Genomic DNA, 12,439 nt, shown 5'->3' with positions numbered 1-12,439 from the left:
AAGATCATGAGTTAACAGAGATAGAGCTAAAATTCATTGTTAGCTTTCACTCATTCCAAAGTCCTTGGCGTTTCCTTAGTTCTCCCTAGGTATCAATCATTTGACACCTTTTATATCCAGCCAGCCACCAGCAATCAACACCATAAAGATTTTTTTTTTTTTTTAAACTGGTGGCTGCCTTTTTTCTCAAAGAAAATTTCTGGTTGGAAATAAAGAGAAACAACCTTTGCTGCAAACCTAAATGTGCTAGTGTCTGTGAAAGATGATGGGTCTATGTCATCAGTTCTCAAAGTGTGGTCCTTAGACAAGAAGTGTCACCTGAGGATCTGTACAGAAATACAGATTCTGGACTGCTCCAGACCTGCTGTGTCAGAAGCTGTGAGGTGAGGCTGGCCCATCTGTGCTTAACAGACCCCGCAGGGGACTGCACATGCTCAGCTCCGGGGACCCCCCCACACTGAAAGCATTATCTTACTCCTACTCATGACTTCTCCGGGAACTAATGAGAAAACAGGATCAGCATAAACCAAGTCTGGAATCACCTAGTTCCTCCAAAATATTGGAAGAAATGGCTTAAGCCATGTTTTTTTTTTTTTTTTACTCCAAAGCCCTCTTCATAATATCTTGTGAACTCAAAGAATGGAAGAAAATGTACAAAGAAGGTAGAAATCTTTATGTTACAGAGATAATGTAGTTATTCAGTATATATTTATCATTTGTTATGTGCATTGATCTATACATGTACCAATTATATGTGGCTTTGACATACAATTAATATTTTGTTGTTTTAAAGAGTCATTGAAATGCAATTATATGTTTTTGTTTTTAAAAAAAGAGTGCTATTTTTATTTTTTTTTGTGTGTGTGGGTCATAAAGTACAAAGAGGGGTTGGATAGGGATGGTGGGAAGGGCATCCTTCATGAGAGGGCATCATTAAAAGCCACAAGAAAATTGCANGGCGGACACAACATCTTTGTTGGTATGTGGTGCTGAGGATCGAACCTGGGCCGCACGCATGCCAGGCGAGCGCGCTACCGCTTGAGCCACATCCCCAGCCCAAGAGTGCTATTTTTAGAAAAGATTTGTCTAAACATAATTGGTAGGTATTTAAATATGGGCCAGTTGATTGAATTGGAAAATGGTCTTGCCAGTTCTAAAATAGTATCTACATCAATCATCTTAGCTGAGATTAAATTCATGTTATATTCAGTTTAGTGGACATTTGCCCATCATGATTGTATTTATACTTAATTAAATATTCATATATACTTTAATCCAATTTTTTTTCTAGTAAAAAGTCCTTCTAGTGACTAGGAATTAAATGGTAATAAGGAGTAGTAAATAATTTCCTAATTATTTTCATCTGAAGGATTGGGGGAAATGATCTCAAATGGGGGAGCTGATCTCAAATGTTCCAATGGAGCCAATGGCTGGAACCACTGTAAATGAGTCTATAAATTGCTAAGCTATAGCACAATTTAGTTATGAAAATACCCTGTCATCTGTCTAAGGTCTCTCTCTACCAGGAGCTGGGCCTCTTATACTGTAGACTCATCAGCCTAGGTACTCCTGAGCCAAGACACACCGTAGCTATAAATCTTGCCCCGTAATCCTACCTGAATCCCCAGCCCCGAAAGAGCCTAGAGCCCTTTACCAAAGAGATCGAACAAGCCCAACAGGTTCACATCACTAACACAATATTTTGAAAAGGACGTTCACATTTATTACACACAGTATTATGTGGCTGTTTAAATATGATAGCATTAAAAAAAAAAACAACTCTGTTCAATGGATAGAAATCCATTTGTGGAATTTCTCCTTCAACCAGAATTGATCTCCTACACTGACAAAACAGATGCCACTGTGGGTGGTCCTCTGGCCATGAAAAAATAATCACCATGGTAGACCTGAGTATTCTGATGACACTGATTAAGGCACAGTTCTATCTGTCCATCTGTGTTTGCGAATGCGTTGTTTGTGGTTCTAGAAACTGAATTCTAAATTTGGGCTGATGTACTGAGAACACAATGCATACTTTGAAAAAGATTGGGACTGATCCAGCCCCACCCAGTGTAAAGCCCAGGTAACCTTTCTGTACAGAACACATACCTTCTAAATAGCTCAGTGTTTGCATTTGTGGAGAGCAACACCTGGAGGGATGTCTTCGGTTTCTTCCCATTATTGTTTTCCCTTAATCTTTCATATCCTATACTCTAGTTTTCTAAGTCTGCAAATACAGAACATCCTCCATTCCATCAAATAAGCTCAAAGTAGCTCACTCCATGAACCCTGGGTAACCCCTGATATGGTACTAACAGGATGGGTGAATGATGTCAAGTGGGAAAAACTCAAACCAGGTACAGGTAAGACAGAAACTCACTGGAGGTATTTACGTCTGCTGCCTGCCAGTGCTGTCTTGCTGTTAGATGCCAACTGCATGATAGGCTTAAGTTCACTGCCTGGGAACCAGATTATTTAAAGAAGGCCTCTCTTCCAAGTCAATTACACCAGGTCTCCCCCTTATTGACTGATATCATTTGTTGGCCTGGCTATGGTGGAATTACATCTTTAAGCTATATTTTACCTGCTGATAGTACTCTTCACTATTGAAATTATCACCCACCCAGGGTATAGGATACTCTTCCATGTTCCTCACATCTTGTTGTTTTTGGTATCAGGAATTGAACTCAGGATTACTCTGAAAAACCAGCCTCTACCTCAGAGCAAAGCCTGTCCAAGGAAGGGACATGACCTTTGTCCTTGGAAAGACCCTCAGAGCACTCCTAGGCACATTCCCACCCTGCTAAGTTGTTTATCTACAAATAACAGGAGAGATCTGCTGCGCCAGGTGTCCCTGACTCAGGCTAGGTGGGGACCCATAGCAACCCCCTAGCAGCCACCAATCAGCATGAGACAGGGAAATACCTGGGATGTCAGATGACCCTCCCAGTAGTTTATGGTGTTGGGAAACCATGTAGTTCAGCACGAACACCCCTCTTGGCTTAAACCAATCAGTTCAAATGAATCCCCCTCTTGTAGTAACCAATCACCCCTACCCAACTTGTTCCCGCCAGTGAATGTGCTAATCATGTTCTAGAGTTGTTTTTTATTTTCCCGTGGTGTGTGATGATTTGCTAAGAGATGCTATGACGTATGTGAAGTCCCTGCCTTCCCCAAAGAGAGTATAAAACTGCTGCAAACCCTGGGCTCAGGGCCTCTTAGCATCACCAGTTGCTGTGTGTGTGCGCAGAGGACCAAGCTAGCTCGCAATAAACACCTCTTTGCTGCTTACATGGATCTTGGTCTCTGGTGGTCTTTTGGGGGTCCTGAATTAGAGCATAACAACTCGACCACTAAGTCACATCCCCAGCCCTATTTTGTATTTTATTTAGAGACAGTTGAGTTGTTTAGCGCCTTACTTTGCTGAGGCTGGTTTTGAACTCGTGATTCCCCCATCTCAGCCTCCTGAGCTGCTGGGATTACAAGCATGCACCACCATGCCTGGCTCCCATCTTCTTATACAACTATTGATTTAGCACATTCCTATCCCTCTCCAGACCCAATCCACAACCATCTAGCACTCTGCACATCCTCAAATCAGGAAGATGCCCAGTGATGCAAGTAGTGGGGAAAATTTAGGTGGATGTCACATTGGCTGCCTTTCAAGCACTCAGATACTGTAGGGCTAGGGAAGAGGAGATGCTTCCTTAACAGGTAATCTTGTTTCTGTGCCGTCAGCAGGGCTTTGGTATCAGACAACCAGCTGTCTGTGATGGAAGTCATCAGAGGTGGCTTCCAGGCGAGATGCCACCCAACACAGGTCATAAAGTACAAAGAGGGGTTGGATAGGGATGGTGGGAAGGGCATCCTTCATGAGAGGGCATCATTAAAAGCCACAAGAAAATTGCAAATTGTGCTGGTAAATGGATGGAACTGGAGAGGATCATGCTAAGTGAAATAAGCCATCCCAAAAAACCAACGGCCAAATGTTCTCTCTGATATGCAGATGCTGGTGAGGGGGTGGTGGATTGGGAAAGATAATAGAGTGAATCGGGCATGACTTACCTATGTTCATACATGAACACAGGACCAGTATAGCTCCACATCAAGTACAACCACAAGAATGGGATCCTAATTAGAATAAGTTATACTCTGCGTATGTATAAGATGTCAAGATGCATTCTACTGTCATGTATATTTAAAAAGAACAAATAAAAAAAACCAGAATGACACTAGATATTTACTTGAAAACTCAATTTCACATTGTAATCTCCATGTTCATTTTATCAGACTCAATATTCTTCTCTGTTTCTTTCTCTCCCTCAATACTGCCCAGAAGGGATCAAAAAGGTGTCTCTTTCCTTAAATTCTCATTATGTGATGCCCAATATTGTGTCCCATGGAGGCAATGATTACAATGAATTTTGATGAGCTTTCAAGTGTGAATACATAGATAATTCAATATCTTAAATGAAAGATGGTAAGAATTTCAAGTTTAATGTAAGAGCTATAAGAAGTTTAATTCATATTCAAAAATGGAAAAAAAAAGGTTTTATGAGGGAGATGACCTTTGTGCTGATCTGTAAAATATGGTCAACATCCCTGTAAGAAGGATAAAAATCAAGGGTAAAATCAACGCGTTGGTGAAGACTTAATGCATGATGAAGGGCAGAAACCTGGGCTACAGCTAGAGAGGTCAATGTATGTGAGGACAGGGAGAGATAGCTGAAGGTCAGGAAGGTCATGGGCTTTTCCATCGGGGAAAGGCCCAGGGAGGAGTGTTTAGTTCATTTACTAGACAAGGGAAGGGCAGTGGAGTGTGAAATAATCAGAGATAGGTTGGGAAGATTACTCTGCAGTGTAAAAGGTCACTTAGGATAGGAGAGATTGGAGAGCCTCGGTTTCCATGCAGACTCCCACTATGCATGAGAATATTCTCTTCTAGGAGTCCCGACAGTCAGAGGAAGCCAAATCTATAAAGACAGACGCGTCCCTGGAACACTGCCCATCTCCAGAGGGCTCTTTCCCCCTTCCAAATCTCCACTTTCTATTGTGGCTTTTCCTTCCTACAATACTCACATGTCTCTGGTATAACTGGGACCTCATAACATACAACTGGATGAAAATGTGCCAGTAAACTATAGAAACAAGGGGAAAAAATGCAAATTGCAGACGTGTGCAGGGCCAAGTTTACTGTAACATAAAGTGAGTCATCATCTGGAAGCCAGGAGAGCAGAGATAAAGCTGGGGCTCAGGTCGTGGAGGTCAGGCCACAGGGTGTGGTAATGACTCTTCAGATAATGAGAAGCTATCACAGAGCTTCAAGCAGGGATTCACAGAGGTGTCACCAGGCTGAGAGGACATTCATCATTTTTGGATACTGGAGAGTGAAGGTTTCCTGGAAACTGTGTCTTAGAAAATTCCTTGGACCTAGATTTTCAAATGCTTCACGATGTTTTTAAAAGTTGAGCTTTTGAGTTAAAAATAGCATCCTAAATGCCTACATATGATCCATTTAAATCAAGTACACATCTTACAATCAGTATGATCCCTAAAAGAAGGACCATTTTTCTTTTCCTGAGTATTATTGCAGTGAACTTGTGAAAAATTCACTGATACATGTTTTCTACAATGTTTTAATTATTGCTATTGTTCATAAATGTAACCTTTGATGGAGTGCCAATTGTAAGAATTTTGAAGTTTTTAATATCTTTACTATTTTCTTTAGTTATTTATTTTGGGTGCTGGGATTGTTCCTGGGCCTTGTGCTAAGCATGTGATCCACCACCAACCTACATCCCCAGCCCCTCTGGGGTTTTTTTTATTTTGAATCTTTTTTTTTTTAAGCCAACCTAGGGCTGGGGATGTAGCTCAGGGGTACAGTGCCTCTCTGGCCCATGCAAGGTATCCTAGGTTCCATCCCAGGTATGGAGAGAGGGAGGGAAAGGAGGAAGAGAGGAAGATGGGAGGGAGGAAGGAAAAGAAAAGAATTCGTGAGAGAATAGGACAATTTTGCTTTTGCTTCTTGATGAGGGATCTCACTTGATCCTGAGAGTCTGGTGAGAAGACATGGCAGGCAATGGAGTCAGGCAGATACCAAGATGGCGGAGGACAGGAGAGAGGGGAGAGGACAGAAGAACCTGTTTGGACACCTCATGTTCTTTGTTATAACATTGATTGATGGGGTTCAGCATCTCAGCTGGCCGCTTCCCTCTCTCCAGCCTCTCTGAGAACATTAATTAAAGAACACTCACCATATCCACAGCTCAGAGAAGGAAGAGCAAGACCAAAGCCTGCTCTAGAGCAGGCAGAAAAGAAACTCATGAACGGAAGCCAGTAGGGGGTGGGGATGTCAATTCTGGAAAGGACACCTGTGACTCTGGTTAGCATAGTGGACCTGACAGGCCTCACACGCCCACTGTCTTCAACACGCACACACACGTACACACGTCACACACATGGACACACAGTCCCTGCTAGCCTTGTGTCAGCTCAAATAGCCATGCACAGCTTACTGCCACACCCTTCCTTATTTTTCCCAATCAACTTTTCTCCTCTCTGTGATTCTGCAGAGAATTTATTTAGGATGTAAAGGAAAGAACAAAGGATTGTTCTTCTTTTCCTGCTGCAAGAAAACCAACTAGAATTTCAGGTCAATCAAATCCAGGATCTGAACCCAGTTTAGCCTTGGATGAACTATGTGAACAGCATAAGCAAAATATTTCTATTTGGCCAGGCGTGGTAGCGCATGCCTGTAATCCTAGTGGCTCAGGAGGCTGAGACAGGAGGATGGGGAGTTCAAAACCAGCCTTGGCAATTTTACAAGGCACTAGGCAACTCTGGAGACCCTGTCTATAAAGAAAATCCAAAATAGGGCTGAGGATGAGTCTCAGTGGTTGAGTGTGGGTTCAATCCCTGGTACTTTAAAAAAAAAAAAAATCCATCGAAGCCTCACTATCTGCAACTTTGAACAGCAATTAGAGGCAGAGTATAACATCTGGCATGAACTATACCAACAAATACTGTATTGGATGCCATGTACAGGATGCATACATGTTTAAACTGGGTCTTTGTAAATACTCGTGTTAGAACTCACTGTGCTAGGATAAAGGGTCGGTCCCTCCCCCTCTACAAATCTTTGTGACCTGACAGGTTAGTATCTCTGAAAATAAACTCTCACAGGATAGCCTATCCCAACCTATATCCCAGTCACCTTGTCTGTCTACTTTCGGTCCCTTTCTGTGTCTATCTCTGTGGTTTAGGAATGTTGAGTTATCTCCGACCTAAAAGTGTCTTGCTGCTTTGAGTCTACTTTCAGATATGAAGGTAGCTACAAACACCATTCAGAGAGATAAAGCCAGCACACACTCCAGTTGTCATGAATGACAGGCAAAGGGTCACCCTCACACGGGACTGAGGACTACAACCCTGCTGGCAAATATTTGGAACAAATTTACTGGGACATTCACAAAAAGAGGCACCGCAGGCCACAGGCTACCTGTGGGAAATGGGTTTTGAAAAGAAGCCCAGTTCTGAATCAAAGAGGGAGTCTGTATCTATCTTCTGCCTTCAGCTGCCCAGCATACCTTGGACCCCTTTTCTAAAAAAAAAAAAAAAATCCAAAAGGCTTCACGGTGTATAAAAGCATGAGGCTGCAAACTGGAATTCGTAATAGAAATCTGGGGTCTAAAAAAATGGAGAATGCTCCTTGGATCAACTCCAATTCAGCATTAACCACTCCTCCAGGCCATGGAATATCAACTAAATTTGTTGAACAGAGATGACTCAAGACCTGGGTTCTTTTCAGAGACATTTAAGCCAGAGTGATAATTTATGAATATCTAAAGAGGTTTCCAAGATTCTAAAAACAGCCCTCACCCACAACAGTTCCAAGAACTTGTGCATCAATGAAATGGATAACTGTGTCAATGACAGGGCATACCATGCCTCTGACGGAAATGTCACCTATTTTTGGAATGGTTCTTTAAAAATCAGTCTCATTATGTTGTAGCTGTGCTTGCCATGAAAAGTATTCATTCAAAATACTGAGCTCAAAGTTGCAGCTATGTCATACACAACCAAAGGAAGTTTTGCCAGAGTTACTGTAGGGATTTCTTAGATCATTGTATATCACATATTTATAAGACCACAGAGCCAGCACAAAACTGTCACCAAAAGCAACCCAATGAATCATTTCCTAAGTATGTAAGGTTTTTTTTTTACCCCCAAAGAATTTCAAATGAATCAGTTCTCTGAAGCAACCGAATGCTAGCAAACTCAGTCTATCCATAAAAAGACATGGGAATGGATATTGGCACCTACCTGGAATCCTATTGAGTGTCACCCAGTAATGTTCATCAGGGCTGTAAGTGTCTTTGGACCACTGGAGCAAATCAACAGCCCTGGGGTCATGGAGAACAAAGCTGACAAACTCCCTGGAAAGGGCCACATAGGCAGTGCCAAAGTAGATGGTCATTTGATGTGGAGGTGAGGTTTTCAAAATGTTAGTATTTTTTACAAAAGAACCTTTTTTGCTTATGTACTCTCGGTGGACGTACTTGGTCCGACCCACAGCATGAGCGGGGGGCAGCACCCCTGGGGTAATGTTCTTCCCTTTAAATCCTTTCAGATACTGAATTATTTCCTTGTTGGTTTTCAGGGGGAAATCTTGCCCGCAGGTGTTGAGGACGTACTTCCAGGGGACCTCAGAGGCCTCCAGGTCTTTCAGGCAGTTGATATCCGCCAGGAGCCTGGAAATCCCACCATAGACCACGGGTTCCATCTTAGAAGCCAGAAAAGCGTTTGGGAAGCAGCTCAGTAACTGCCACACTGATTTTTTAAACTCATTTGAGGATTTTTCATCCACATGAATACAGTAGACATTTTGGGGCATATAGATGGCCCTGAAGAGCCTTTCGAAAGTATCAAAGTCCTTATGAATTACCATGACAAATGCCAAAGGGAACGCAGCTTCTTCTCCCGACAGGGGGCTTGTGATGTAGTGACTCTGGGTCACAAAGTCGTTGCAAGGAAGTCTTCCCAAAGATGATGGCAGTGTCTTTTCCCGCAGAAAGGTGGCCTTCTTTTCTAAGGTGAGATTGCAGGCATCAATCCCAAAAGACCTTTTGCTGGAACCCTTTCGCCAATTTTTGGGTAGGCTTGCCTGGCTATTGTAAAATATCACCAAAGAAACCACACTGAGCCCGCTGATAGCCAAAAAGTAATGCCTCCAAAAGTTCATTATTTTCACTTCCCCAGGAAAGGAATCTCTCTTCAGAGATTGAGAAATTGATCCTCGTCCCCAAAACCACAAGTGTGACAGGCTGAAATGACTTCTCTTGCAATCTTGAATTTCGACAGCTTCCCCGGGAGGGCTGGCTTGCTTTCCTCCGGTCCTTTAATCCTCCTCTGTCGTTGGCTTCAGTGTCTCATCCATCCTCTTTGGGGCTGGCTGAAGATCTGATGCCTTCCCAACTGGCTCTGGTCGGCAGGCAGCCCCGCGCAGTACCGAATCCCTGCTGCTCAGCCCAACCCAGCCCAGCCTCCGGGAAGCCTCCTCATTTGCATATGAAATGCAAGTGGTGGCTCTTAGCAAATTACATTCTGGAATGGAAAGACGGGTTTCTCTTGCACCACTCCCACTGCCTCCCCTACTTCTAGGCAGTCAATTCAGTTCTGATCTCCCTTCTAGAATAAGTGACTCTCTTCTTTTTTCTGGCGAGCCCCACAACCAGCTAGCAGCCCTTGGAAACCACAGCACTTAGCACATCTGCTCCTTGGGTTTTCTTTTTTTTTTTTTTTCCCCCGTTTCTCTGCTACCTCTTTTCATTTCAGGGTTATCTCTGCCTCTGGGCACACAAAGATAAGAAAGATACCCTTGTGACAAGTCTAAGGAGATTATCTGCAATGCGGGGAGGGGGACGTGGACAGTGAGGTTTGCTGGATTAAATCAGACACATTCTGATGTGTGACACAGCAAACGTATGCATGTGCAGACTATCAGCTGCGGAACTAACAATGACACCCATGGGGGCAGGGATGAGAGTGACTTTTCACTTTACAGGGGGATGTTGATGGCATACAATGAGCTAAACACACCTTAGTTTGTTTGGTGGAGGGAAATGTGATAGCCACTGTTCCCAGAGAGCACACGTTGGTTCCCATTTCACACAGAGCTTCAGATGACTTGAGCTGCTGATGTGATCTTGTATACAATGTGTGAGGGACTACCTCCTGGGTCTCTTTAAAACCCCCACGTCATCGGATCTGAAGTCACTTCATAGAACTCAAAGTCTCAGTCTCGGTTCCTACTCACCCTCCTCTCCCACTTCTCAGACTCTGAAGAAAGAGTAAATGCTTCCGGCTGCTGCAAAATTCCTGGAAGTATCAGTCACTGTCTTTCGGGGGAACCAGGAAGAGCAGGTCTGGTCACATTGCACAGGGCATCTCAAGGCTTACCTGTGCGAAGTGTTGGTTATAAGGGAGCCTACAGCAAACCTGGAGTGCATCTGGGATTGAGGCTGGTGCTAAGGACACTTCTAGAGGGAAAGAGACGATGAGTCCAACTAAAAGATGAACTGAGGCAGCCACAGGAAATGTGTTAGAAATAGGTCCCGTTCCCAACTCCAGAAGTTACCCAGCTGTTCCACCTGAGTGGGCCCCCTGGGGCCACCAGAGCAGCTGCCCCTATTAGGAAAACACTGGGTGCATAATGCAGCAATATCCCTGTCCCTCCCTGCCCTTGAATATCCTCCAGTTAACCTTGACTAATCCATGACAACAGGGAACGCAGAATAGATACTGATTTGGAGAACTGCTGAAGAGTTGGCAGGGAGCCTTGGGATCACCAAACACAAAGCCTTTACTATCCAGATGAGGAAACAGAGGCCAATTAAAAATAATATTCTTCCCAAAGTCATTCAGCTGGATCGAAAACGGAGTCTTTCCTCTACAGCTCCCTTGTTCTGATGTGGAAGTCAGTCTGCCTGGCTAAATCCCAGCTGGTTGCTGTGATCGGGGTAAAGTTACTTAACCTTTCTAGGCACTGGGCCCCCTGTCTGTGAAATGGTAAATAACTATGGCTCCTAGTTCACATGGTTGGTAGGAAGATTAAATGAGATAACTCTTGGTCATGGTTTAGCCAGAATTTGAGCCTTTGATGTATGTTCAATATGGCGTGGCTATGATTATTGCTGTTGCTTCTCTTTCGAAAAAATATTCAACAATTTGGATGCTGCTAATGAACTAGTATTTTGATTTCTGTTCTGAGTAATGGAAAAAGAGAAGCGCCCACCTTAAGGCTTTTAAGTGGGTTGATTTATTCCCAGAGGTTAAATACCACTCTTTCCCTTCTCTATCATTGCGCTCCTAACACACAGGAAACGAAGCTGTAGGAGAGGGACAATAAAATAGCCCATTCTGATCCTTCACTCCCTTCATTTGCTCTACAGCCACATCCTTTTCTGCAAAATATATCCTTGACAGGACTGTGGAGAACAGGAGAGGGAAGCTTGGAGGTAGGAAAGGAGGCCAACCGCTTCTTCCTCTGCAATTCTCGTTTTTCTCCTTCTCTTTGCCCCAGCCCTGATCCTAAAACAGGGAGTGCCCTGGACACCATGCAAAGTGAACTCATGAGATCTTTCATCGCGAGTTAGTTAAAGCAGACTGCAAGTGGGTAATTGCAACAGGACTTACAGTTCAACATAGCAGTATTCAACACCCGCCCCCAACGCGCAAAATGAAAAAGAACCCCCCCAGGAAACATGTATATAGCCCGCCCTGGCTTATTTACGCTAGTTGAGATGAGCACATAATGTCTGTTTATCGGCTGGGACGAGCAGGTTTGTTTTGCCTGGTCTCTCTGGTAACAGAACAGGCATCTTCTTCCAGTAAATAATTGGGAACTTCCAAACCTGGACCTTTTTTCTGGTTCACTCTAGTTGGCATGTAACACATTGAAAACTGTCATCAAGTGGGCATTTTGTACCCAGCCTCTCTGTGCCCCAAGATAACCTTTATGGTCATAAGCAAAGAATAGCCCCAAGGACTACAGCTAACAGCACATAATTGGCCCAGCCCAAACAGTAAAACAAAAAGCTGGGTAAAACAAAAGTTCTTATTAACCTTACCTGAGCTTTTTCATTCCCCCTAGCTGGGTGAACAGAGGAGGGGGCTTGGGATTGAACCCTGGGTGATGACTGCCTGTTGAATCAAAGCAGTTATTTATTTAAATTGACAGGTAATGTTAGGAATCCTCAAATTCTTCTCCCCTAGTTATTCTGAAAAGCATAACTAATTGTTTAAGACTAAGGAGGCCCTACTGTGTAATATGACACCTTAACTACTGCCTTCCTCTAGCTAGGCAAGCAAAGAAAAATAATTTGTATTGTCACTCATTTGTGGAAGTTCAGAAAGGCATATATATATATATCTGTCTCTT

General features: G+C 43.4%; 1 protein-coding gene across 4 annotated transcripts in view; it reads right to left on the bottom strand.

The window, feature by feature from the left end:
- LOC107149240 (glucosaminyl (N-acetyl) transferase 2 (I blood group)) overlaps positions 1-12,439 on the bottom strand; it is an 81,141-nt gene that overhangs the window by 26,536 nt on the left and 42,166 nt on the right. The window contains exon 1 of one of the 4 annotated variants that reach the window (XM_015493997.2): positions 8,323-12,383. The exons of the other annotated variants lie outside the window; for them this stretch is intronic. Within the exon in view, the coding sequence (XP_015349483.1) occupies positions 8,323-9,241 (919 nt within the window). The 5' untranslated portion in view covers positions 9,242-12,383. Of the gene's footprint in view, positions 1-8,322; positions 12,384-12,439 lie in introns of those variants that run through there. 4 annotated transcript variants of the gene reach the window in all.

The sequence above is a fragment of the Marmota marmota genome, unplaced genomic scaffold, assembly GCF_001458135.2.
Source record: "Marmota marmota marmota unplaced genomic scaffold, marMar, whole genome shotgun sequence".
NCBI lineage: Eukaryota > Metazoa > Chordata > Mammalia > Rodentia > Sciuridae > Marmota > Marmota marmota.
The sequence above is the reverse complement of the archived record's forward strand: the minus strand, read 5'-3'. Positions and strand labels throughout refer to the sequence as shown.